Source organism: Aspergillus homomorphus, assembly GCF_003184865.1.
Source record: "Aspergillus homomorphus CBS 101889 unplaced genomic scaffold BO97scaffold_4, whole genome shotgun sequence".
Lineage (NCBI taxonomy): Eukaryota > Fungi > Ascomycota > Eurotiomycetes > Eurotiales > Aspergillaceae > Aspergillus > Aspergillus homomorphus.
The window spans coordinates 1,327,993-1,354,397 of record NW_020291890.1 but is presented as its reverse complement, the minus strand read 5'-3'; the positions used below and the strand labels follow the sequence as shown (position 1 = coordinate 1,354,397).

The window sequence follows — 26,405 nt, the reverse complement described above, 5'->3', positions numbered from 1 at the left end:
AGGGGCGTTCCGCATAGCGTTACAGCGCAGCGCGTATCGCAGCTTATCTGGCTGGAGATAGAATGTCCGAGAGAGTCGCTCGCAAGCAATTTCCGGGGATTCTAACTCCCGAAGCTAGGATTGAAGGGAAACATCTTCAGATCCTGCAGGAAACGGGCGTCACTGCACAGGTGTCAATATCCTCTGCACCTCGTAAAAATCCCGCCCCGGCGTGAGGGCCACAATCAATCTGCCTCGACCCGTTGCAGGACTTCGCCAAATGTCTTCTTCATGAGTCCGCATTTTGCGAGGATTTCTCCGTCTTGCGGAAAGCGGGGAATTGTGGTCACCCTACGCATAAAGCTGTGAGTTTGGATTCGACAGCCGGTCTTCAGCTCATTCCTGTCTAACCTCCCATGACATGGCATATCTAGATGAGTTGGAGGCAGCCTCGAAAGAGCTCTCGGCCGCAGTCGAGGATCTTGCCTCGCATTACAGAAATGGGAGGACTGACAGTCTAGGTGCTCGGCAACCACAGCTGATACCAACGGGTGCACCTCCAGAGGTCCACAGAGCAAGAGAGTCCGCGTTGGCAAGTCTGACTAAATTGCAAGTCATGCTGGCAGGACCGACTGATCTGCTGCAGAATCTGGCAAGCCAGGTATGAACCACCTTCTCTTGCTGACATAAAGATTAACCAAGACATAGATGCAGTTGCTCGCCTGTATACAATGGCTTGGCGACTGTCAAGTTCCGGCTTGTATCCCTTTAGACGGCACAGCCTTGATCAAAGATGTATCCAATCTCATTGGGGTGCCAGAAAGTCAACTATGTCGCGTTATCAGAATGGCGACTACTGGAGGCTTTCTCCAAGAGCCCCAACCAGGCCATGTGGCCCATAGCGAAGTCTCAGCAACCTTTGTGACAAAACCGTCGTATCTCGATGCAGCCATGTTCTTGGCTGAAACGGCTACTCCTGCCGCCTTGAATATGGCGACAAGCATAAAGCAACATTCTGGCTCCGATGAACGAAAGGATGGGGTCCCTTGTCTAGTTACGTTCGCCACTGCCAGTGAAGCCCAATTGCCACGCCTGCAGCGGCAGTGGCAGGCCTATCTCAGATACGGAACGGGCCATGTATGCGACACGGCTACAGATGTCTTGACGTGTCTAGAGGGAATTAGCGTGACGAATGAGTCTGCCGTCGTTGAGGTATTGACCCCTCAACCACTCGAACCCCATTTACATGTCGCTTATCAAGGCTTGAATGAAGGTCGGCGCACGATCCACAGAACGGGCAATCGCTCTCGCAAACCAATATCCATCGCTCCACTTTACAGTCCAACTCCAATCCTCCAGACACGACAGACCTCGGACCCCAAATCCCCGCATAACAATCTCGCACCGCCAGCCAGGAACCCCACAACCAATCCTCAACGCAGCACTCTACATCCTCAACTTTCCCATCCCTGTGCCAGGCTTATCACTTACCCTGATGGCGGCGCAATTCTCTGATGAGCTTCGCGCGCATCTCCCTGCACTCAGACTCAATCGTTCAGCGACATTGGTCGTCATCGCTCCCTCAATGTCGGACTCGGAAGAAGGGATTGTGTTGACGCGAATCCGCGATCTGTCCCTAATGCAACTGGCGAGTCAACGCGAACTGGGCTTATCCGAGGTGATCAATCTGCTGAATGGGGTCAGTGACGGGGAGGGAAGGTTGGTGCTCGTGAATCAAGTGCGGTCGGTCGGGAAGTACGGGGTTGTTGCGTTGGAGGTGAAGTATCAGCCTCATGAATTTGTGAGATAGGATGATCTGAGTGTAGCGGATTGAACGACGTGAAAGCAATCATTCTGAATCTACGAAAATTGCCCGTGTCTCTCAGCGCCATGTCCCTTCATTGCCGTTTCGGATAGCCACTATTGCAGAAGACTGACTAAATCCTGCGAACTCAAGCTCGGCCGTTAGCCTCGAGCTAATACCAGAGTCATATAGGATGACGGCCTGCCAAGGCACTGTTGTCTTCGAGCTTGGTATCCGTGATAGGTCTTGTCAGCAATCCTTTGGCTTGGCGTCGGAGGAATTGAGACAGCGGAACGATTATGATGACAATCACGAGCACGAAGGATATTGCCAAGGTATCGAAGCGTTCTCTCCTTGTCGTTCTTTGGCTCCTCAGTATGCAGTGCAATTATTGCTGCCGTCTGTCTCTAGATAATCGGAAGATACTCGTACAATACAATGTTATGCTAATACTCAATGCTGCAGAGAGCACTTCGTATCTTTCACTGCACCTGTAGTGGGTTCTCTCATGCTGAACGAATACCAGAGTCCATGGAATGCTAATTCTCTATAGTGTAACCGCGGAATCCTAATCCGATCACGAAGAATTGCCTTCGACCAAGCTTCTTGACATCTCTCTTGGCACATCCAAAGTCAAGGTCACCATGACATCATTGTCTGATTTGCGCTTGTTTTGCCCTCGTAATACAGCAGCCTGTCAATAGACATGGCAACTGTGATAGGCGCACGGAGCGGAGGGGTTGCAGGCGCAGCAGGAAGTCGAGACCTGACTTGGGTGGTGCCGACCAGTCACAGAGCACCCAGCGAAATCCTTGACAAATAGATATCACGCTCTGCATGGGGCCAGCATTTCCGACTCAGACCCTGGGCTGGTGCGTCTCGTCTCCACTCCGCGTACTTTTGTCGGCGTTGGCGCCGTGGGGTCGGAGTTTGGGGTCGGTGCCGAGCGGGGACAAGCCACCGAGACGCCTGGCAAACATGCTTGATTTCTTCAGCTCCTCTTCGCAAACCCAAATATAGCGTGGCAATGTGGGACTGTGCCTTGGAACTGGCCCCGCATGACCTTCCAGCTGATGAAACTACTCCGCACTCCCCGCACTTGCGACTACTTATCTCGGGTGTAGGGCTGGAAGTCGCGGTCGTGCGCAAGAGGCAGGAGAGATAGCATCTCCGTGGGCGCCACCGGACTCGGAATCGGTCTGATCTCCGCTGTGTTGCGATTGTTCATTATGTATCGGTAGTGCGATGCACGGCGCTATTCATGCCGAAAGAGGAATTGGCCTGGTTCACGGGCTTCAGCGACGGTTTCCCAAGGAACATGCTGAGTACATTGCTATCTGCGAGCCTCGAGAGGTTGGGGCAGGGTGCACCCTTAAGGACTTGCTTGAATTGTCTGTACTCCTTTGAGATCTCTCTGTAGCTCTTTCAATCCGAATCGTACCCTGAAGCATGGAGTAACCAGATGATGTCAGGCCACCAGGGCGGTCTGGTCGGGATTTAGCCCTAACCCGTCGGTCATACCCGGCTGCCACCTCAGATAATAAGAATTGACAGCCTGAACCGACTTCGCGTTGAGGAGGGTGTGAAGCATGACGCTCTGCATTACAACTACTGGCTCTGTAGGCCCTCCTGGAATTTCGCCACCGCGAGGGGAAAGCCCACCTTGACCTACGTTGTTCCGAAGCATACCATACACCACAAAGTCTCAAGGATTGAACTAAAAATAATCCGATAACCCGACTTAATCAATTCTATCGGTTTCTATGCTCGACAGATGGGCTTTCATAAGTAGCGTACGTAAGCAGGCAGACTAGCCCGAATGTTCTTCCCACTTTTGGTAGATCTTGCAGCTGAGGCTGCGAGATGTCAATTTGTCTAGATGTTCCTAGGGCGCAGTGTACACCCGAAATATTGCGCCTAATGCATATTCACTGAGCAGGGGATGTTATCTCCGAGATAGTGAAGCCTCTGGCCACGCCAAAATCTGAATCCCTGTTGAGAATAGCGGCAATATTGCTATCTAACAAAGCATTACGATTCAGTCAACGCCACGGTCTCTATTTCCTAGCTGACGATTGGTCCTTAGGAGACTCAGATTATCGCTCGGCACCACATCATATGCGACGTCATTCACATACAAATGAAAGGCTCAGTCTAGACTAAACCTCCCATACGGGACCAGCTGCTGACCTGCATACGATTGACCGGGCCGAAACACTGCACGCGCGAAGATTATCAACGGAGACAGCCAATGACAACCACCAAGTACACATTTATATACCTTTTTGACTCGCCCTCGGACAAGCGAGCAGTGGGTCAGAACGAGGCATCCACGAGGTGCTGGCTGGTGTAATCGAGTTTTATCTTCAGGCCCCGCCACCGCCAATCAGAGTCCCTCGTGGGTCCTAATGCACCCTCTCGGAACTAGAATCTAACAGGCATAATCAGAGGGGGGCATGGATCCACCGCAGGAATCCACTCCGACTCTACGACCCGGTCGCCACCAATCATAGGCGCCGAATATGCGGATGCGTACTGCAGATTGATAGAAGATATTGGTCTGCATTTGGCTGCAGAGAATAAGACCAGGCTGGCCAAAGGTCTTCCGATGGACCATAACTAGCGTGGGTGACGGTTCCAGGCCATGTCATTGCTGCGGAATAGTATCGAAGGGCGAAGAAAGGGCGTAGAAATGCCACCAGTCAGAGAAAAGGGATCATCTCTACAATTACCTAGTCGCAATACATACTTCGTTATATACTCTACCGTGTACCATGTGAACCGAGCTAGATCCATGTAATGTATGGCTGACTCCGCATGTCAACGACAACACACTCACAGCAATTGCAGATTGTGCCTCTGAGAGACGATAACTCGATCCGAATTCGCTGCTTTTATCAAGCAACTTGGCGTACCAGCTACGCTCAAGGGTACACTGTTATTTGAGACATCGTCGAAGCCTACTCATCTTGCGGAGGTAGCAGGTAGCCCCCAATTTGCGTGGCTTATCGGGTCTCACCATCGACTGCATACTAAGGACGCAAACAACCCGGCTACTGCATTCCTGCAGCTTCAACAGCGCATCCACGTATCGTACAGCCTGCGTATCTGCACAGCGCTCAGAATACAGTTGAGAACTCCGCGTACCATTTTATCCCCGTTCGTGTAGGAACTTCTGAGTTAACGAGATCAATCCTTGCCCTTATCAACCATCTGTACGGACCATCTCGTCTCCTGGCATTAGCGGCCTCACATGTGTTTCGAAATTGTTTATCTTGTTTTTTATGTTTTGATCCCAAAGAGCTGGATTATAGGCTGTTGACGAGATTTCGGGGCATTCGGAAAAGGGCTACATCGGATTCCTTCTACACTGGTAGAATGTTTTCCTTCTTCCTAGTAACGTTGGAGTATTAGCTCATCACTAACGAGCTTGGCATTTCAACATTGCAGACTGATTGTCCCCACGAAATAAGATTACCATCGCTTCAGTCGCGACCCTGTGATTGCTCCATCACCTCTCAGTTACATGACTCTACCTCATAGTTGTTTCAAAGAGTATCGGTCGCACATCGACTTACTACAACACTGTCCGGATATGAACATCTGACCTATAGTTGTCTACCCGCCTCTTGACCTTAGGATAATAGAGATAGAAAGAATGGTTCAAGCGGCTGGAAGCGAAGGGAAGGTCCACGCTGCGACTCGACATCACCATTCTCGTGGCCCTCATCGGGTCTTGCGGTGTTCGGGCATATGCGACGTTTCTAAAACGCAAAGAGAATATCAGCCGTGCACACAAGCAACACCCAGCAAACAAACAGCTTACCGTAGTCAACGTGCACAAAAGCTCGAGCGAAGCCCTCGACTGTCTCCAATTTGTCTTGCAACTCTTGCGCGATATCATGGACTTCACGAAGGGTGAGCTCAGGCGCCATGACAATGTCGACCTCGACGAACAAATCTTCGCCCCAGTGATAGGCATGAACAGAGTCGACCTTCAAGATCAAATCTGAATGACGAAGCGTGATGAACACAATCTCCTGCACCAAGCTGGGACAGGCGCCTACTCCGCACAGCTCCAGGAACTCGGAGCGTATAGTGCCGATCCAGGTGACGATGATGACGATGGCGATGAGCATGGCCCCAGCCGGGTCGACCCACCACTTGAGCTTGGCACCGGCCGCAGAGGTGAAAATGGCGAACCCATACTCGAAACAGTCGTTGCGGTTATCTTCCCAGAGCATCTGCAACTGGCTACTGTGGCGCCGAAAGATGAAGCAGTAGACGGCCAAGAAGAGCTTGATGCCGAACCCGCACGCCGCCGCGACAATGGCCGCCACTTCGAATTTGCCCAGCTCGTGTTCGCTGCTCACGAGCGAGCGGATCGATTCAACAACCAGCACCAGCGAGACGGCCATCAGCGCGAAGGCAAAGCAGATGTTGCCGGCGTTGCAGAGTCGGCCTGCGCCCGCCGGCCACCGCGTCGAATCATTGAGCCGCTTGGACTTCTTGTGCAGGTAATCGAGGCCGATGTTGCTCACAGCCTCACAGCAACTCTCTGCCATGGTAACAAACAGCGACAATGACCGTGTTGCGGCGGCTGCATAAATCTGCAGTGCGGCGACGAGGATGGTGCCATAGATGGAGACGTAAATGGCGGCTTTGACGTGGAAGGCCGAGGTGTCCGGTTCATCGTCCAACAGCCGCGCGGCAGTTGGGTCTTCTGCGACCTGGATGAGACGGTTGATGTGCGAATTCTGGGTGGTGTGGTAGGTATGTGCCCGGCGAATCCTCCGGTGAAGCTGTTGCGTCCACGCGGCTGTGCCTGGCGGGCTGACAAGGGCTCCCCGCAGCCGCTCCAGCTCGATATCGCTATCCATCGGGTCGCGTCCGTGTTACCAAGTAAGTATGTCTGAGCTAAGGTCGGGGTCAAAAAGGGGGTTCAGACCCGTTTATCGCCTTGCATTGACAAAAACATTGCATAACCTGCCGGTAGGAACTTCTATTATCCGGGTTCTTGGCCACAGAATTTTCTCCCTGTTGTCAGTCCTTCTTCTCCGCCTTTTACTAGAACAATAGGGGACAATCCATTGTAGAGATATCGATGCCCCACATTCCCTTAGTGGAGTCTATTGAGTATGTTCGATTGTTGGTGCTCTGATCCGCAAATACCACCAGTAGAACAGTTCCAGCTCATCCTAAGACTGCCATTTCAGGCACCTCTCCCAAGAGATACATACTAGGCGCGGGTACTCAGCCGAGGTCAGATGAACCCGGTGCTTATATATCGAGTCTGGAACGCAGATCATTGATCTGTCCTATGATTGCCAATTAGGAGGCACTAAACTAGGAAGCCAAGTTAACCACTCGGGTTTGCCTTGAAATGCATCTCATGGTCTTCCAGTCAGTCCACCAGGGATCCTTTCACTCAAACATGGTTTGACTATGCTGATGAGAGAATCCTTGGAGAATCTTTGACTACTGGCCTTGCGATAAGATAAGCACACAGTCAGCACGATCGCGGAGTAGAGCCTACCAATAGACGCAATTACTGCAACAGCCGCTCGGAGTAGATTCAAAATGCAACTGTGCCCTTATTGGCTCCGGCGGCCATCGGACTCCGATGACTATTGTTTGTATGCAGGCATCAAACGAATTCCTGCGTCAGGATGCAAGGTTCGACAGGCGGTGAGTTCACCATTTAACTATCGAATGCCCCTCTCGTGGAAGCCCAACATTTCTGGTCAGAAGCCACGCAGGATGGCTTCAATTGCGGCAGGATGTACAGAGAGCAGCGATGCTGTGTTTGGCCCTCGGGTCAGCCTTGCCTGTCGACCTTTTGACTTCACCCTCTATTTTGAAGACTTGATGTTTGTGTGCCTACCAGCGGCTATCTTTCTGTTGCTTCTTTCGCTGTCGGTGTGGGATCTTTGGCATGAACCTCGTCGCATCAAGAGATCTGCCTTGTTGGTTTCAAAGCTAGTATGCCAGCCCAGAGCCGTAGTCTCCAGACAAGACCCCTATACTGACCCCTTAGGTAACTCTTGGCGCATTGTTTGCATGCCAACTCGTCTTTCTGTCGTTGCGACATACAGGCCCAGCATCCCTCCGAACCAATGTATCCCTTTCAGCTGACGTGCTGGAAGTGGCCGCGACAGCCAGTGCGCTATGCCTTTCGTACCTGAGCCACTGCCGCTCAATCCAGCCCTCGACGCTCCTCATTGTTTATCTCTCCGCGCGGTCGCTGCTTGGCATCGCTCGGTTGAGGACTTTGTGGCTCTTGCACGCGGCAACAACGGAGGCCATAATATTCACAATCGAACTCAGCTTCACTCTTCTAGCATTAGTGCTAGAGTCGATAGAGAAAGCGTCGATTCTGGTACACACAACAGCGAAGCCTGCCACACCCGAGCCCTTCAGTGGGTTCTGGAAGCTGGCGACCTTTGCCTGGCTGGCCGGTACTTTCCGCCAGGGTTACTACAAAGTGCTTTCAGTCCACGACCTTCCTGATCTTGATCCCCAGCTGAGCAGCGAGGTCGTCGGTAAGCAGCTTGAATTGGCGTGGTCGCGAACAGGTATGAGGCATCTTCTCCTCGAAATGTGTCTGTGTGCTCTGACTCCCAGCTTGTCGCGTATGCAGGGAACAAGAATGCAAAATATGCATTACTGCGCACTTCAATGCGTGCCTATCTAAGCCCACTTCTTGCTGCAGTGCTTCCTCGCCTGATGCTGACGGGCTTCACCTTCTGCCAGCCATTTCTGGTGGATGCGACCGTGACATGGGTCGGGAACAAGGATGCTGCTCTTGACTCGGGAAAGGGGCTAATCGGGGCGTTCGCGATCGTCTATACGGGGATGGCCGTAAGTCCGACGCGATATAGCTGATACGATCTTCAAAAATGTCGTTAACGCAGGTTGATAAATAGGTGTTCACAGCTCTGTCCGGCTATCACACTTTCCGTTTCACCATCCGTCTCCGCGCCGGACTGATCGCCCTCATCCACCGCCAAACTGTACACACCAGGGCGATTGACCTTGGGGAAATCACTGGAGTCACTCTGATGGGTACGGACGTGGAGCGCATTACATCAGGATTCCTTGCCATCCATGATTTGTGGGCCTGCTTGATCGACATCGCCATAGCGATCTACTTGCTCGCCAGACAGCTGGGAGTAGCCAGTCTCGTCCCCGTCGTGATAATCGTCGGTACGGAGACTTCGAAACTACAGTTTTAAATATCTTACTGACGACGGCATGGCAGTCTTCTTCGGTTGCACATTCAAGGTCTCAGCAGCGAGCAACACCGCGCAACGAGCCTGGATCGAGAAAGTAGAGGATCGGATACGCTTCACGTCATACGCGCTTGAGAACATCAAGTCCGTCAAGATGCTCGGCTTATCGCGGAAGATGACTACCATCATTGGCAGTTTGCGATATGTGGAGGTGGCCGCTTCAACAGTGTTTCGCAAGTTACTCATTGTGAGCGTTGTACTCTGTAAGTATACGCTTGGCTGATGCGTGTCGCGAGAAAGATTGACTCCGTGCTCACTTTGTCCAGCCAACTCCCCGTCTGATCTGGCTCCAATGGCCACTTTCGCTCTCTATGTCATCATCGCTCTGGTCAAACATGATAACTCGATTTTGGCGGCTAAAGCCTTCACCTCTTTATCGCTTATCTCGTTAACGACGAGCCCAGTGTTGACTTTCATTCAATCATTCCCATCCGTGATCGAGTGCCTGGGCTGTTTCGACCGGATCCAAGAGTATTGCAGTAAATCGTCTACGTCGAGAGAATCTGAGGATCCAACCAAGCAAGACCATCAAGGCATTCCGTTGGATTCATTGAAGAAGCACACATCAGTTCAGGAGGGAAGCATGATCGAGTTCGCCGGGCAAAGTTTCGGTTGGGGTCAGACAGCTGCCCCAGTTCTGCACGACATCCAATTGAAGATCCCACAAGGGATGATAACCATGATGGTTGGACCAATCGGTAGCGGAAAGACGACAATGATAGAAAGTATCCTGGGCGAGACTGTCCTTTCTGGCAAAGAAATGAACGTAGATCGCTCCTCCATCGCCTACTGTGCCCAGACCGCGTGGCTACGAAGCCAGACAATACGCGAGAATATACTGGGGTCGCATCCGATGGATCCAGAGTGGTACGAGACGGTGACTACGGTCTGCAGTCTTGAGCGAGATCTCTCACGGCTACCACACGGTGATCAGACTCCAGTCGTGAGCAATGGACTTACACTCAGTGGGGGGCAGAAACAGCGCATTGTAAGCTACTGACTGTGGATGAAATGTGAAGCTGTGTGATGGTCGCTGACACTTGGTCATCAGGCTTTGGCAAGAGCATTGTATGCCCGACCGAGAATTGTGTTGCTCGATGATATCTTCAGTAGCATCGATGCTACGGCCACTGAGGATATTGCTCGCAGTTTATTTGGGGAAAATGGACTTTTCCGAATGATGAAGACCACTGTTGTGCTTGCAACACATTCAGGTATGTCCGATTGCTCTCATCGCAGTGTACGTAGATCGAGTATGTGCTGACATAGACACAATCTAGGGTACCTCCTGCGGTATGCGGACTATGTCGTAGCCCTGCGTGAGGGTCGCATCATCGAGGCCGGCAGCTTGGAGAACCTCAAGAAAGAAATTTCTTTCGTCCAAACCCTGGAGGTCGCGGTGCCAGAGAACTCCGGTAGCGACAGTGACACAAGCGATGATTCATCCAAGCTTGCAGGGGCTGATGATCATAACTCTATTTCTGAGGCAACAGACTCAGCTAAGAAGGTCACCGTCAATGATCCAAGCCGCCAGACTGGGGACTTTGCCGTCTACGCATACTACGCCTCTGCTTCAGGGCGTGTGAATATTGGGCTCTCCCTCATGTTTGCTTCTTTGTGGGCCTTTTGTCATGAGTTTCCCAGTATGTCTGCATGAAATGATATCTTCTTGGTGGAGGCCATCACTGACAGTAGACCATTGCAGCTGTGTGGTTGAATTGGTGGACAGCCGCAAACGAGAGAAGCCCCAACTCAAGGGTCGGGATGTATCTGGCCATATATATCTTTCTTGGACTCACCGGAACGATATTGTTGGTTACCACTTGTTGGTATGCGATCGTCGTAGCATTTCATGTTCATCTCCCGAGCTGACACGCAAAACAGGATTACCATCGTTACCATTATCTCTAGGTCGGCGATAAAGTTACATGACAATGTGCTGACCAGCACCTTCAGGTGTGATAACCCATTGTGGCATCAATCATCGCGGCAACGCTGACACGGCATAGTGCCCCCTTCCAGTTCTTCCACAGTACAGACATTGGAAGCATCACAAATCGGTGAGCAGATCTTTCCTTACGCGTGCTGAAAAGCGCAGTCATATACTTGTAACCCTTCCTAACTCGTTACCGCACATCCAGATTCAGCCAAGATATGGACCTAATCGACATGCGACTTCCACTTGAAGCTCTCAACGTAATCGCTAGTAAGCCGCTCTGCTTTTCTCATTTCTGTGCCGAACCTAACAGATAGTACAGTGGTCTCAACCTGCCTTGTAAAACTTGTGGTCCTAGCAGTATTCGCCAAGTATCTCGCAGTTGCGATACCCTTCGCCGCCGCGGTCGTCTACATAACCCAGAAATTCTACCTCCGCACCTCGCGCCAGCTGCGATTCCTCGACATCGAAGCCAAAGCCCCTCTGTACACACACTTTCTCGAGCTCGTCAGTGGTGCAGCCACCGTTCGCGCTTTCAACTGGCATGACAGATTCGGCGCGGCCTGCACCGCCCTCCTCAACATCTCACAGCGTCCGGTCTACCTGCTCTACTGCGTGCAGCAATGCCTTGGCTTTGTTCTGGACATCCTAGTCACAGTGTTAGCCGTCATCCTTGTCGCGACGGTAGTCTTTCTCCGCGACAGGTTCGATCCTGGAGAGGTCGGCGTCGCCCTGGTAATGGTCATGACATTTAATCAGACCTTGATGAACCTGGTCAGATCCTGGACCCAGATGGAAACCTCCATTGGTGCGGTATCTCGTGTGAAGGCCTACGCGGCAACAACGGAACCCGAGGAGCGGGCTCCCGAGCTACTACCGTCGCTGCCCGCGAAGTGGCCGTACGCAGGAGAGCTTCGTCTCGAAAACGTGATAGCCGGTCATTCGTGAGTATCGATATCCCAACCCCTAACTTTTTCTCCGGGTAACTGACCCCCCGCTCAGCATGACCTCCGCGCCCGTACTAAAGGGAATCAACATATCCATACAAGCCGGCGAGAAGATCGCCATCTGCGGCCCATCAGGAAGCGGCAAGACAACCCTCATCCTGGCTCTGCTACGGATGGTCGAGATCCAAGAAGGCTCATTAAGCGTGGACGGGCACGACCTGCTTTCATACCCGCGCGAGGAGATCCGCGCGAACCTGAATGTCATCACGCAAGAGCCGTTCCTGATGGCCGGCACCGTTCGCTTCAACATCGACCCCCTGGAGAACGCATCAGACGAGGAGATCATCAAGGCCCTGCAACGGCTGCGCCTGTGGGACCGAGTCGAGAAAGAGGGCGGTCTGGACATGGCGATGAAACCTACCTCCTGGTCGCTCGGGCAGAGGCAGCTCTTGTGTCTCGCTCGAGCGATGGTGCGGAAGAGTAAGGTGTTGATTCTTGATGAGGCTACGAGCAGGTAGGTCACTTTACAGCCGGCTGATGCGGTGTTCGTGCTGATCAGTGCTTGCAGTGTGGATCACGAGACAGAAGACATCATGCAGGAGGTTATTGAGACGGAGTTTGCGTCTCACACTGTGCTGGCGGTCATGCATCGCCTCAGGCTGGTTCATCGGTATGATCGCGTGGCGGTGTTGAACGCGGGCGCGTTGGTGGAGCTGGACAGCCCTGCTGCGTTGAACTCGCGGGATTCGCTGTTTAGACAGCTGTATCAGTCTTCGCATGGAGCGGTGGTCAGATGAGCAGAGGCTGTGGTGCGAATGATAGAGGCACATGAATGCGAACCCTAATGACGATAACTAATCTTCGGAATTTAGTGGTTGAGGGACACTTTTACTACAAGTAATATGATCTTTCTCGGAAGTTCCGTGAATTGGGTATAGAAAAGAGGTTCCTGGAGTTATGAAGAATGTTCAATCAAGCAAAACGCTTCTTTATGTGATGAAATGGTAGATCCTCGTCTATGTGGTAGTAGTATCCATATCTTCCGTCTCTTTGGCGCGGACCACCAGCTCGTTCTCTTTCGCTTGGGCCACCTTTTGGCGCTTGTCTACGGCCTCTCGAAGCTCCTTAACCCGCGCGCGCTTCCGCATCACCTCCGCCTCCTCTGCCGCGGCCGCCTTCTCGAGGCAGGCTGCTTCTTCCAGCTAATACAAGGCGGTATGTATGTCAGTCTTGCTGATATGGTAGAGCCGTGCACTTGGTAGAGGCTTACCAAGCCTTCGATTGCTATGTCCATCGTGATCAGCTTCTTGCGCTGGACCTTCTTCCTGTCGACCTTCTTCTTGTCCTTCATTCGGAGGGCACGGGGGCGCAGATCCGCGGGCGCCATGATGGTCGCCCGGCCACCTTGGCCTATGTAAATGTTCTATAACTTCATTAGGCCATCGAAAATGTAGCAGGTACAGTCCAGATATTGATGTCAGCGTACCTGGTGAAGGGGGGGCATGTTGGTGGTGTTGGTGGTGGTCGTGGTGGTGGTCGTGGTGGTTCAAAATGTGCTTGCGTATTCCGAGATTCCGCGTTAGCTGGATTTGCGAATCACCATACAAAGTCCGTATACCTTTGATTCTTCGCTAAATTCTCGGAGAGAGAAAGAGGAAAGGAAGAAAAGAGTGAAGGCTTGGGCCGTAGGGAGGTCTAATATACCATCCGCACGCAACACCAAGCCCCCTTCTTCTTCATACCTTATTCCCCGCTAGAGCGAACTGCCTATTGTGCATCGAATCTTATGTCTAAACAATTGTACTCTCACAATGACCCACTGACAATTGTGGCCCACCGACATTCGGGTGTTGTCCCAGGCCATTTTATTGTTGTTGTCCGCCATCTGATAGAGTGTCCCCATTACCGGTGTTACTCTATAGTCTTTGGATTCGTGCATATTGCTTTTCATGGCTCAAATGGGATTCTAATTCCATTCTTGATTGATTTCACTTCTCAAGTCAATGTGTTTATCTTACTGGCATGGTTAGATGAATGCCTGACATATGTATGACGCAGGTAATGGAATTCAGACGGAATATGAAAAATCGAGAGCCTCATAATTAAGCGCCCCCTCAAATCACTTGAGCCCACTTCCTGGCTCAGACTTTCTCTGGCTTGCGTCATAGGTATACCTCGAATACCACCGCAATCATGTTCACAGCATGGGCAACATTTCTTGGGGACGAGGCTTGCATGGTCTGTAGTTTTGGTATTAATTTTAATCACTCATGGATGAAGCGCGTCCGGGCCGGTTAGCTCTTTGTGCACCCTCAATATAAAGACAATTACTGACTAGCACGGTAACATTGAATCCAGTCTATTGTACCGTGTCTGGAGTGAAGGTCACCTTGGCTGCCGAGGGATCCCCAAGAGACCCAATCCCGCATGCTGACGAGACTGATCAATGGGGATCTGGTGCTTGTCCGGCGCATCGTCAGACTGATGTGTACCTGTTCCACGAAGTATGCTGGCATCATCTGGTGGAGCATTTCAGTCCCCATGAGATGCGTTTGGACTGCCTGTTCCAGGCTTTGGAACGGATGCCACTACTATGGAATGAATACAATTACACTCTCCCCCCGGTGGACTTCGCACAGGTGACACGAGATGGGAGACTTTGTCTACCCAGTGTGGATGAACTGATGCGCTTTGCGAGACCACCCCCGGTGTCATCGCATCGCACCATCCAGAGACTCCTCTCCACCCCGCCACAAACAAAAGACGCTCTCCGAAGGCTTCCCTTCGAGTTGATTGAAACCATAGCCGCGCTGCTGCCCACACGAGACGTGCTGAATCTGCGCCACGCATCACGCGGCGTGACCCCTATCTTCGCCAGCACTCCATTCTGGAAGACGCGATTCTACCTCAACGGCGAACGCGGGTTTCTTCTGCCCGTCGTCCGCGGACAACTTGGTGGCGGCTCTTCGCGGCGCCGAGACATCGACTGGAGGCTCCTGTATCACAGCACATGCCAGCTGAACTGCAGCGGCTGGTTCCGACTAGAGCTTCGAAAGTGGGAGGCGCTGCGCTGGCTCCGCGACACAGCCTTGGCCCTGCATTCGGGAACAGACCGCCCGCTCGACTTCCGCGGCGCAGCCCTCCATCACTACCATCATACCGTTCCGCGAGGGACATCTCGTCAGGAGGTGGAGGTCCGTTCCCCGGTCCGTCGGATCGCGGTTTCTCTGCACCTGGACTCTGTTGATTACCTTTCGCCACCGTTCATCACCGGACTGGAATTTATGTTCGAGGACGGGTCGAGCGCCATGCTCGGCTATGCATACCCTGGAGCAAAGGAGTTGCACGGATGGTCCGACAGAGCGAGGATGGGTCTCATGTTTCATGGCGGTATCCCGGCCTTCGGGTCACAATGGACGTGGTGGACTTCCGCGGGTTTAACGTCAACGACTCCCTGGACGGGATTCGCGGGGTTTATATTGTGCAGGGTAGTGATGAGTGTCGCAACTGCGACACTGACGACCGCTATGATGTCGGCCATTCACCTGGCTGGCTCGCGCAAGGCCATCCATCGCGCTACTCACTGGATGAAGTCTTCCGCGTCACTGCGGTCTGTGATGTAGGCTCAGACTCCCCGAATATGCCGTTTAAGGTGCATACTCGTGTTTTGATTTGATTATCATGCTGACAGGATCGCAAACTAGAGCCGCAAGATCATCGACATCGGAGTATTAGGTCGAGCAGGGAATCGCCTCACCCTCACTCGGGTTGCGTGGCAGGATTTAGTCCTTGAAGGCAAGAATGCAGGTGATCTTCCAACCGACTTGGAGCTGAGATGAAAGGTTTCGAGATTTGACTGCATGCTCTGCAAAGCCGGAGTCGCTTTCCTTGCGGAGCAGATTATTCTACTTAGGAAACACCCCATCAAGAATCGTCGTTCATTGTCTTCCGCAATTTTAACCAAGATTGTCACCTGCCATAAGGCAGACTTTGCCTTTATCTTTCGTGCCGAAATATATTTTGTTATCCTGCATGAGAAGCAGTAAATGAAGGGAATTGCAGGGGTTAATTGCCCACTTTAGTCTGCGAGGACCGAGTTCGGTTATAAGTAGCAGCAGCGCTGATGAACCAATAGTTATATGCGTTGACTGAACTCTAACACAGGGGGTGTAAAGGAGATAGGTCGGAACAAAACCTCAACTCTCCGGGTCGGATGTTTTGCGGTGATACAACTTCCTGGAGACTCTGCTCCTTCCTGTTATCTCCTCCTTACGCAGATAACGCCATCAGTATACAGGTCCAGGTCCGGCACCGGCATCCTCAACATAGGAATCCCACGTAGCCTTCTTCGGTTAGCATGCTCCGACACCTAATAGGGGACAACATACCCAATCGACCTCGACGGCGGACATCTCCTTCTCGAAGGTAAAGGTATTGAGAGGCATCTGGAATGGTGAGTTGAGCCCCGCCAGATCAAACGACGCATCAGTCGACACCGCCTCGGTAGCTCCACCAACACCCGCGAACGGCTGCAACCCTGCCAGCATACTAGCGAGGACCTGCCACTGTCTCCAGGCCTCATCACACACTTCTTTATCAGCCTCCCAGAACGCAACAGATGTCTCCAGCGCCTGTATCAGCGCCGCATGCTCGAATGCGTCCTCCGACTCGGGAAACTTGCGTATCAGCTCCAACTCGAGGAACAGAACCATCGCAGCGAAGGTCAGCGTCTGCCTGGTGTGCGAGAACTGGTACCATTGCCGAGCCAAATCCTGCTGGGAACTCAACAGCGCCAGAGCGGATGAAATACATCGGTCGCGCGAGAACTTGAAATGGCGGTTCGTCTTGGCCCGAGCCATGAATTTGCGGTGGAGGGTGCACATCGCTCGGTGGTACATGGACCAGAGGTTGAGGTTCGCGTACAAGGCGCGAGGGGAGCTGGTCTGAGACTGCTCCAAATGGTGGGTTGGCTTCATGTGCGGAGGGAAGTCGTCATACGCCACATAGAGGAGATTGTCGATCTCCAGCACGCTCTCGTAAGAGGTCGGAGTCGGGTTACTATTGAGGTCGGCTACGCGACCTATTGCACGGCATAGCCGTCCTTTGACAATTAGATATGTGACGGGAGTCGGCTCTGTTAATGGTCGGGATGGTGGAATATTGACGGCATCGTCGGATAGCTCCCAGTCGTGCAGATTGCGAGGCTCCATCGTGTCTGTGTATATGCCTGACATCGCGCGCGGGAGACCCGTGCCGAACGAGGTCATGTCGTCCATGCTGGTCACGGATAGCCAGGTGCGGCGACGGTACTCGGCTTGCATGAGTGATATGGAGGATGAATGTGAGGGGTCGCGGTGGTAGCCCATGTTGATGGCAGTCCGGACGAGCACTCCGGTCATGATCCACAGGCCGCGCCGGTTGTCGTCCTTGCGGTTCAGTTCGGCAGTTGCATTCAAGCGGAGAGTCTCCACCGTGTAGGGAAGACACTTGGCGATATCGCCGCTCAGTAGACACTGCGCTGTACGCATGCGATAGAATTGGAAGAGGGACTCTGAGAGGCCTTCGTACTCGGGTGGCTCGCCGTACTGGTGGTAGGCCAGCATGGTAATACCAAGGATTGAGAACAACAGACCCAGCCAGATCAAGTTTGTCTGCGAAGGGTCCCTCCAGTGTTCTTCATACTGCACCAAGATTTAGGTCACGAGTGATACAAACCTTGGTGTGAACTTACCTCACGGATAAAGGTCGGCTCATGTATGATGGCTATATTATGTGTGAGACCAAGGCAGACCATGGAGTACATCCTACTTACGAGGAACAGCGATGGGAAAATTTTGGCGATTGAAAAAGCCCGCAACAAGCTCATCTATATCTCGCCTGGGTGGGAGAGTAGCCAGGATCTCCATTCTTTCGATGGGTTTGACTTGGCTGAAAAGAAGGCTCGTTCCATCGGCTTGCTGCGACTGTGTGGGGCGAACGCTATGGTCGAGTGGGTCATCCTGCGTCAGGTTCCATGTGTTCCTGAGTTCGTTGATCTGGAAATGGTCAGTGGACTAATGATTGTTACAAGGAGGCAAGAGACAAAAGGGGCCGTATGAATGAACACCGGCTCGTTGGTAGATTGGGAGAGTACCTCCTGTAGAACATCATACCAATCATCACCAGCCTGATAGATTGACTGGGTGCCATTCATTACGGTCTTCCCGGCCAAGGCCACATCCTGGGTCTCAGACGCCACGAGCTCGCCACAATTGAGACAGTCGGGCGTCAAAGCAACAGGCTTAGGCGGTGACTGTGAGTTCCTCGCAATGAGTCTCTTTACCAGACCTTCCAAATTATCGATACGTTGGCGCATGGTGTCGCCATGACTCTCCCGACGAACATTCGAGGGCGGGCCATTCTTGGGTCCCTTGAAGTGACAAGATGTCTGCTCATCGCGGGCGGTGCAGTTCTGACAAGGATATTCCCGGTTGCATTTGAGTCTGGCTCGGTCAGCAAATGCAGTCAATGCAATGCTGTATAGTCCGTGGAGGGGGCGACACACTTTCGCGTGCGACAGGGGTCACATGATAGCGGAATGCGGGCGCGACGTCGCGGTGGGACTGATTTGACGGCCCGAGTGGATGGTGGATGGGTGTTAGGCCCCTGAGGCTGCATCAACAGGGGGTGGATGGTACCACGGGATACCTAAAGTGAAAAGAGACAGCAGTAATGAAGTAGAGCACTCCCCATAATCCAGGACTTGAGAGTGAATGATGACGACGAGGTGAAGATCGGAAGCAAGAGGCGCATACTGGAGAAGGGAGATCCAACCCCGCAATCAGCCTTAAATCCGCGGAGTTCCTGCTTGGTGCCTCAGGCTCCAGAGGAAGGCCTATCTCCGTGAGCGCCTTATCTCCGACGGGTGGTGCAGGCTGCCGCGGTCGGACGGCAATCGCATGGGCTCTACATGCGCGCCGGCGCCGTGCAGGAGTATGCCCCGATTGCAACGGACGGTCCGCGAGTCACCTAAGTGGAACACACGCGTTGCAACCAAATGGAGTTCTGCCATCCGGGATCATGCAAAGTGGTTAATGCTACTATCCCTAAGTTGCTGGGAGCGGAGATATATATAGCTGGAGCCTGCATGCCGCAGCAATATGACACAACGAATTTTGACCAAAACTTGCATTACAGATTGATTACAAACGAGATGCATGTCGAATTTTAGTGCATCAAAGGAGGCCTGGGCCACGATTAGTTATCAGTGTTTGTGGCCTCTTCACCTGCCAAGCTGCGAGACTTGCCCATTACTGAAGCTTGAAGTCTGTGGAGCTTGAGGACCGGATAAGGCAGCCATGTCGATCAGACTCTAGTGTGCGCCTGACAGGTGGACCTTGGCGATGTTGATCACTTACTGCGATTTGCGAGCTATATGATCGGAGATAAAAGACTAGCGTTGAGTAGAATTACACTCTCTTCTCGGGGTAAAAGAGTGGCGCAGGACAACAGCCAACCTCTCCGGTTGCGCAACCCCGTAAATCCATGGGTGCTTCTCTGGTTTTTCACGCGAGAACAGCGTTGTCCGATTAACCAAGATGTTGGGCTAGCTGAAGCGTCGATGGAAGTTTGCGTGAGATCAAAACAAACAAGCCAACTACGTGCTTAGGGAAGTAGGCCAACAACGTGTGAGCGCAACCCTTCTCGTTCACTTTCACAAGGAAATGATCGGGGACCTCAATCATCCGACCTGGAGCTGAAACGTTCCAGGGGAAGCGAATTAAGCTCTTCTGATACAGAAACAGATGAAAGACGGCTGGAGTAGGCGGACTGAGCGCAACACAGAGACCGGAAAAAGGAGTTCCGGAGTGCAGTGATCTGCATCGTGCAGCCATCTCGTATCCTGTCTCACTGTTTTCAATAATTGGGCAGGGATTACCTTTGCTCTGCAGTTTCGGATACTTGGGCCTCAATAAGATTTCCTCCTACATCAGGACTTTCTGTCAACACAGGCGGCATTTTACCCTAGCCAATGAGCACAGCAATGAGCACAACATCGAGACTTTCGCCGTCTTAGCAGGGCCTAGATGATACTATGGTTGATCCGAGAGCCTTTTGATGACATCGTTTCCGATTTCCGCTCGTGGTCTGCAACCTTCGAAAATACGCTCCTGTGTCTATCCTCATGCAGCCGGGTAGCCCTATCGTGCCGCCAGAGGGTAGCGTTGATTTGGAGCTGGTGTATAAAGCACTAAATTCAACCAAAACGACATCCCAAGACAGTATGGCCGAGTGGTCTAAGGCGATAGACTAGAAATCTATTCTCTTCGGAGGCGTCGGTTCAAATCCGACTGCTGTCGTTCTTTTTTTTGCTTTTTGCTGTTGCTGTACCCACCAAATAATAGGGGCACCCAATGGCATTGCCTACAGGTGCATTGACTGCTTGGCGGGCCCTGATCGATGGCCGGCAATCACACCGATTAACTTCATCCTCAGCCGTGCGTGGAAAGTCAAAAGGCGATGGTTATTATGCCATTGAATCTTATATCGGGCGCAATCAGGTCTTCGCTGGCGCTCCTGAGGTTCGCGCAGGGCAACCTGATTTTGTGGACACAGCCATGTCTCATAGGGATGGAGGACGCTTCTCCCGGCTGAGCATGGGAGCTGACCACACAAATCACGCACTACGAACACAATCTTGTTTGGAGAGATACCATCTTCATTGATTTGCTCAATAGTCCTAGCACGTTGTTGAGGACTCGTAGTGCGATAGAGTGCACTTTCTTTCTTTGTCAGAAATTGCCCGCCATGGGCGCAATCGCAGCATGGACGGGAACGGTTAGGGCAACGTTATTGGAACACACTGCGGCCTTCCACACATTGCGACTCCTTTTCACGGTCCAGGACACCAATACCCAGACTATCGTCAATGAATCGACGATATGAGCTCGAGACATCCTGGAGTAGCCTTTGCTGGACTCAACATGAAAACTGTGACCAATGATGTCCACTTCAGCCGCGATCGCGGTCGCTGCTTCAGACAGCCTCCCGTCGTCGGGCACGATGGGAGTTTTTTTGCTTGCCTACCATCTGTGATACATACATGGGTTGTCTCAGACCTCGCGTGATGACTTTGACGCGCTGCTTTCGTCTGGTGGTTGGATCGAGCCGCATCGATTTCACCCGTGCCAGATCGAGCGGTACATATACCGTGCAATAACACAACACGTCATTATGGCAAGCAATGAGGCCAAATTTCCGATCATCATCTCCCTTTCGTCTGGTAACAGTTCAAACGCCGGCTGCCGATCTGATTTTGACCATGACGCGCCGCAGAAGAAGCTGGACAGCAAAGGAGGATGAGCTCCTCCGCACCCTGGTTCAGAAAGGTAGGTGCAGGTCTTTTTCGCTACATCGCTTCCCATCCTTTCAACGTTCACGTAATTGACACTCCTCCTCTTTCCCAGACCTTGACACTTTTGGCCGGGTGATGTGGTCTGAGCTGGCTCAGAAGGTACGCGGTCGCACGAATAAGGATTGTCGCAGACGATGGTGGAACACACTGGCTGAATGGAACATCAAAGGGGTCTGGTCTCCGGATGAGAACAAACGACTGGTCGAGGCAGTAAGGATGTATGGAAGCAAGTGGACTCAGGTTGCAGCAGTCGTGGGAACTCGATGCGGAGATCAATGCTCGAGTCACTGGCGTGAGGTACTGCGACCCAATGTCAACTACTGCAGCTGGACAGAAGAGGAGATAGGCCGACTTTCCTTCCAGGCGTGTCATCCCCGGACGATAGTTGATTCGAGAACGGCGCAGGACGAAGAGCTTTTGCAAGCAATTCAAATATGTGGGACCAACTGGTCAACCATTGCGGCCTTCCACCTCCCTCACCGAACGGGACTGGGCTTGAAGAATCGGTATGCGAGGATACGTGCAAAGGCACGTGCAAACACTCCAGCGTCATCTGCCGGTCATCGCATAGTTAGACGGACGAGGGAGGATGTGCGTCCAGATAGTGGCAACACTGGGGAGAGCGAAGAATTTAGCGTGAGCACCAATACACCGGGAGAGGACACCCAGAGCCAGGAGGCAGAGACCGACCTCATCCCTGCAAATGAGCCCCAGTCAACATTCTTTTGGTCCGATATGGAGCTCATGCAACCGAATCTTTGGTCCAATCCCGTACCCAGTTGGACGACAATCGGTTGGGAAACACCAGCACCGGAATTGGATCAGGACACCATCGATCCAAGTTTGATTCTCCCCAGCCTCATCTCCACCGAAGACCATTGGATGGAAAGATTCGCAGAGTCAATGCTCTGTGCGAACCACGCTTCTCGCCTTCCTTCGTTTGGCCGGGTTATAGATTCGGCACAAGCCGACAACGACCTCGACAGACAGATTCTCCTCTTTCCTCCGGGTAAGTCATCCCAACTCGCGCCTCTACTATGCCTTGAGCTTACTCCCTTGGCAGACGAGTTCCCAATGGATATAGGCTTTCAGACAGTGCACGAGCCGCTTGACAGTGAGCCTGAGCTTCGAACGGCATCTAACCATTCATTTTTGGGGGAACTCCCGCAACCGTTCTTCACGATGGCTGAGTTGGATTTGACACCTTTCATACCTCCGATGCCCACGATGCTCACGATTCCTACGATGCCCACGATGCCCACGATATCCACGACGCCCACGACGACCCCATGCGCCCTTTGTCCCCGGTTGCCCCGGTGCACCCAAGGCGCAGCTATTTCCCAACTCACTTCGAGCCTGTACGCCGCGAGAGGACGGTCGAGACAAACTTGCACCGCGTTTCACTAAGTCTTTCCTGCACGACGAGCCAATTGAGCAGCATTGTGTCTCTGGTTGCCGACATAGGTAGGGCGGCACATATGAAGGTTGACACAGAGTAGACGGCCTTGGCCATGATTGATGCTTGAGGGGGGAGGTGGGGAGGTGATTGGACTTTGCAGAAGACGCAAAGCGGCTGCTGTAGTTTCCTATTCAAAATCTTGTTTCGGTTGCTTAGACGTTTGCTATTTATGTTCGGAGTCAGCACACTGTTTTGTACTGTAGCGCGACAATTGGCGAGATGAATCTCTAAGGAGAGAGGAAAAGCGAGGGTAGTAGAGGATAAGTTTGGATGTTAGGAAATAGACATTAGAGCTGGGACCCCATGCATTGCTCGCCGTTAATCAAGACGCGCTGCAGTCGGGTCCTGTATGTACGTACCGTGAAGTGGAAACCACGATCGCCTCCATGCGCAGATTCAGAAATGAGATATACACCGGACGATGCACGCAGCTTTAAACAATGCATCACACACAATGACCCCGACAAAACCAGATTGTCGGAGGAAACTCACCTCTTTACAATCCTCCGCCTGATCACTCGGAATATGCTCGGGATCCGCCCGACTCATACCAGGAACGTTGCAAGCCCTCTGGCAAACTAATCCTCCACATCCAGGTCACCAGCATCCGCAGAGATTATAGCCTGAATTGGCCCGGACCGTACGAGCAATCTCTTTTCCGAACCTAGGGCACAATGCGAGATCGCTCTTTTCGTAACTCCGATGATTGGAATGTTACGACCTGCGCCAATGGCAAGTGGTAGATCATCGACTGCAGCCATTGTCTATTGGTCCGGGGGCATAAGCTAATCCATTATTCTATTATTCTATTCCCTTGTAATCTATGACCACCATGAGCTGGAGGAGAGACATGTCTCTTGCTACCCAGACAGAGGCGACTTTTACCGCAACTTAAATGTCTGGCGTGGCGACAAAGCCACGACACTCCAGATACCCCAGAATCCAGTTCCAGCAAGAACAAACCATACCAGGAATAACCCTTTAAATTGACAAAGATCCTCACTGCTTGGGCGACGTCTGCGGCAGAGCCGGTATCGGCTTGACGGGCGAGACCCAAAACATGGGGTACCGGCGCTGGAGGTTGTTGACAACCAGCGCGACAGCAAGAATCATGGTCGACGACAGAAGCACCACGGGTAGATAGTACCAGGACAGGGCCCAGATGGCGTCGTTGGTGGCAGGGAGCAGAGCCGTGGCACCGGCGGGCGGGTGGGTGGTCTCTGTGATCTGCATGACCACGACCGCGACTGCAGACGAGAGCGAAGCGGCCAGCCAGCGCAGGGAGTTGAACTTCTCCTCGTCTGGCATCAGGCTGAAGAGCTTCGTGATGCACAGTCCGACCAGGGCGCTTAGGAAGTGGCCAAAGATGAGAGCGCGAGGCTGCGCGAGTGGACTTTCAATTGCGCCGTACACGAGGACTGCGGACGCTCCCTGTTTGTTTGGGTCAGTCAATCGGGAAGGGGCTGGGTTTGGTGGGGAACAGGGTGGCAACGCACGTAAGATGCGATGATGCCGGGTACATTGCGGCTGAGAAAGTAGTGGGAGTAGTTGAAGATGGCCTGCACGACGCAGAGCCCGCAGAAGGCTGAGATGAAGGACCACAGCCAGATCTGATACTTGGGTAGAGGCTTTGGTGGACTGTCACGATAGCCAAGCCAGTGACTTAGCCACCGGGGTAGGCGTGCCAAGACTTCTTGTTCTGTCATCGACGCTATTCGGATCCGTGCTTGAGAGGTGGCCAGAGGGACCTGCGATGAGAAGAACGTCGACAACAAGGACCTGCCCAAGAGAGCAAGAAGTTGTGGTGGACTGTCTTTTTGTCGAAGGGGTTGACAGGGCGCTCGTTTTGATGGTCACTCGCCGTCACGGGATAGGATCAGCAACCCTGGGGTCAATAAGATGCAAAGTTTCTGTTACCTAAAGTGCTGCGAGCATTGATTGGCTACTTCAATTCCATTTCAAGCGGCTCTTGACCCCGGTTGCCTTGAATTCAAGAAGTCGGGTAATGAGAATAGGGTCCATTCCGCAGGGCGTCGGCAGGGTTTGCCGGTGGGTCATTGCAATTCGCTCCGACTTCGGCGAGACTCGGTAATATATCGGTAATCCCAAAAATTGGCACATGCTTGGTAAGGGCAAGGATCTACTACATATTCTGCAAAGGCAACCCCAATAACATGCCCAGGCGACAAAGGTCTCCAATTCAACATGCAAAGATCGAGGATGATAAGAAGACCTTGGGTTTTTTTGAGATGATATCTTGATGCACAGTCGCCAAGCATGCTCTGCCGAAGCAACACTTTTTCGACACTCGGGGGGCTGCTGGGTGCTCCTTCGACGGGAGTGATCACAGGATTTTGGGCTTTGAAGATGTCCTGTCTCGTCCGCCAAAGCAAGGAGCGTTGTTGAAAGTATGACTTAAGACTCTCCCCGTGCTAAGTTGGCCAGTTGCTCATCGCAGGACTTTCTTCACTGGCTACGAAATTCCGTCTGAGACACAACAAATGGGCATGCAAGGGGTGTACTCTGAAATCCCCATAAACTGGGAAGTACAAAAAGCCGAACAGAGACGATATAGCAAGAAACAATGAAGAATGGCTAATATGAGTTTTGACGGGACACTCTGCCTGTTGCTGGTCCCAAGCCAGTTTTTGACTTAATGAGCAGTGCCAGGGATTACGGTAAGTATCTCAACCAGCCATAATTCAAACAGAATACAACCTAAGTAAAATGCTCAAATTCAGTATCACACATCTTGAGCCGAACAGAAGGATCTGCTTGCCTGAACTATACCTGGTTATGCTCGAAAACCTATTGTACATTTGTCTTTTTCCGACTCACGAGTCTTTATTAGCTCGTTGGCTATCCCGTCGAGCTTGCGAAAAGCTTTTGGAGCCGACTAGAGGAACAAGCGTTTGTTTGGTTATAAAAGTGCTGCATCCTTCTTGACATTGTGTCTAATCTATAACCACAACTTCTGGTCTCTCCTGGCACCATGGGTAGTATCAGATTTAACAGCAGTACCTTAAGATGCTGTCTCGGGCGCCACAGTTCCTCCTCCATGGGAGCCACTTTTCCATTGGGAGTCAACAACCAGCCCTTGTGGGCTTCTACTATTGCTTTCTGGACGGCTAATAATAGATTTTTCTCCGGCTGGCGTATGAGTGACAGCGATGGCAAATCTCCATACATAATATCTGCAGCTTCCGCAGAGGTCATGAAGTATAACGAAAACGCTTTCGCAATAACAAAGTACAAGTACTAGCCACTCACTCACCGTGTGCCATGGCGACAACCTGGAGTCATTCTGGAAACCCTTGGCTCCCCCTTCTCCCCTCCCTGATAAAATTATCTTCCAAGGTTGCCTCAAGTCCTTCACGTTTTGGGACCATATTCTGAGAAGGTGATTCTGAAAGTCTCCTACATGATGCAGATATGCCAGGCCAAAGGCACCCATAATCGAACTACATCCTTCATTAGACCTTTCCAACTCTCTCCATGTGCGCCGGATAGAAACAATTGTAACACAGTTGGCCACGAACTATTACCCTCTTCGCTGTGATTTATACTCTACTGTGTCTTGATAACATTTCTCCG

At 52.2% G+C, this 26,405-nt stretch overlaps 8 protein-coding genes and 1 non-coding gene across 9 annotated transcripts; 5 read left to right on the top strand and 4 right to left on the bottom strand.

The window, feature by feature from the left end:
• Window positions 1-252: 252 nt before the first annotated feature.
• On the top strand, window positions 253-2,182 carry BO97DRAFT_403310 (uncharacterized protein; the record flags this gene model as incomplete). The annotated part of the gene is made up of 3 exons (XM_025694708.1): window positions 253-640; window positions 688-1,191; window positions 1,253-2,182. Coding segments are annotated over exons 1-3 (1,276 nt in total), but the record flags the coding sequence as incomplete, so codon positions are not given.
• Window positions 2,183-5,308: 3,126 nt separating this feature from the next.
• BO97DRAFT_362676 (cation diffusion facilitator family transporter) lies at window positions 5,309-6,705 on the bottom strand. The gene is made up of 2 exons (XM_025692472.1): window positions 5,610-6,705; window positions 5,309-5,547 (listed from the first exon to the last, which is right to left on the bottom strand). The coding sequence occupies exons 1-2, from the start codon at window positions 6,661-6,663 to the stop codon at window positions 5,510-5,512; spliced, it is 1,092 nt and encodes a 363-aa protein (XP_025555349.1). The 5' UTR covers window positions 6,664-6,705; the 3' UTR covers window positions 5,309-5,509.
• Window positions 6,706-7,543: 838 nt separating this feature from the next.
• Window positions 7,544-12,840, top strand: BO97DRAFT_468251 (ABC transporter; the record flags this gene model as incomplete). The annotated part of the gene is made up of 15 exons (XM_025699721.1): window positions 7,544-7,765; window positions 7,821-8,358; window positions 8,424-8,644; window positions 8,710-8,989; window positions 9,045-9,278; window positions 9,342-10,063; window positions 10,127-10,289; window positions 10,356-10,718; window positions 10,781-10,904; window positions 10,960-11,031; window positions 11,085-11,135; window positions 11,217-11,281; window positions 11,334-11,955; window positions 12,014-12,472; window positions 12,527-12,840. 15 exons carry the CDS (start codon window positions 7,544-7,546, stop codon window positions 12,753-12,755), a joined length of 4,365 nt encoding a protein of 1,454 aa, XP_025555348.1. The 3' UTR covers window positions 12,756-12,840.
• A 134-nt stretch (window positions 12,841-12,974) lies between these two features.
• BO97DRAFT_411429 (uncharacterized protein) lies at window positions 12,975-13,462 on the bottom strand (the record flags this gene model as incomplete). Its single annotated transcript, XM_025696180.1, has 3 exons — window positions 12,975-13,160; window positions 13,229-13,381; window positions 13,445-13,462. 3 exons carry the CDS (start codon window positions 13,460-13,462, stop codon window positions 12,975-12,977), a joined length of 357 nt encoding a protein of 118 aa, XP_025555347.1.
• Window positions 13,463-14,232: 770 nt separating this feature from the next.
• BO97DRAFT_421419 (F-box domain protein) lies at window positions 14,233-15,797 on the top strand (the record flags this gene model as incomplete). Its single annotated transcript, XM_025696720.1, has 4 exons — window positions 14,233-14,251; window positions 14,317-15,152; window positions 15,320-15,610; window positions 15,663-15,797. 4 exons carry the CDS (start codon window positions 14,233-14,235, stop codon window positions 15,795-15,797), a joined length of 1,281 nt encoding a protein of 426 aa, XP_025555346.1.
• A 447-nt stretch (window positions 15,798-16,244) lies between these two features.
• BO97DRAFT_384265 (Zn(II)2Cys6 transcription factor) lies at window positions 16,245-18,688 on the bottom strand (the record flags this gene model as incomplete). Its single annotated transcript, XM_025693414.1, has 6 exons — window positions 18,503-18,688; window positions 18,092-18,440; window positions 17,771-17,993; window positions 17,690-17,721; window positions 16,347-17,639; window positions 16,245-16,301 (listed from the first exon to the last, which is right to left on the bottom strand). Exons 1-6 carry the CDS (start codon window positions 18,613-18,615, stop codon window positions 16,245-16,247), a joined length of 2,067 nt encoding a protein of 688 aa, XP_025555345.1. The 5' UTR covers window positions 18,616-18,688.
• Window positions 18,689-20,215: 1,527 nt separating this feature from the next.
• Window positions 20,216-20,297, top strand: BO97DRAFT_t53. Its single transcript has one exon. It is a non-coding gene; the product is annotated as a tRNA-Ser (tRNA).
• Window positions 20,298-21,259: 962 nt separating this feature from the next.
• BO97DRAFT_313377 (SANT/Myb-like DNA-binding domain-containing protein) lies at window positions 21,260-21,895 on the top strand (the record flags this gene model as incomplete). Its single annotated transcript, XM_025691241.1, has 2 exons — window positions 21,260-21,326; window positions 21,405-21,895. Coding segments are annotated over 2 exons (558 nt in total), but the record flags the coding sequence as incomplete, so codon positions are not given.
• Window positions 21,896-23,805: 1,910 nt separating this feature from the next.
• BO97DRAFT_475695 (HPP family protein) lies at window positions 23,806-24,517 on the bottom strand (the record flags this gene model as incomplete). The annotated part of the gene is made up of 2 exons (XM_025700428.1): window positions 23,806-24,242; window positions 24,308-24,517. 2 exons carry the CDS (start codon window positions 24,515-24,517, stop codon window positions 23,811-23,813), a joined length of 642 nt encoding a protein of 213 aa, XP_025555343.1. The 3' UTR covers window positions 23,806-23,810.
• Window positions 24,518-26,405: the final 1,888 nt, after the last annotated feature.

Coding starts and splice junctions, on each gene's coding strand:
- BO97DRAFT_362676 (XM_025692472.1), bottom strand. CDS start 6,663: ATGGATAGCGATATCGAGCTGGAGCGGCTGCGGGGAGCCCTTGTCAGC. Junction 5,548..5,609: donor TTTTGTGCACGTTGACTACG/GTAAGCTGTTTG, acceptor TTTGCGTTTTAG/AAACGTCGCATATGCCCGAA.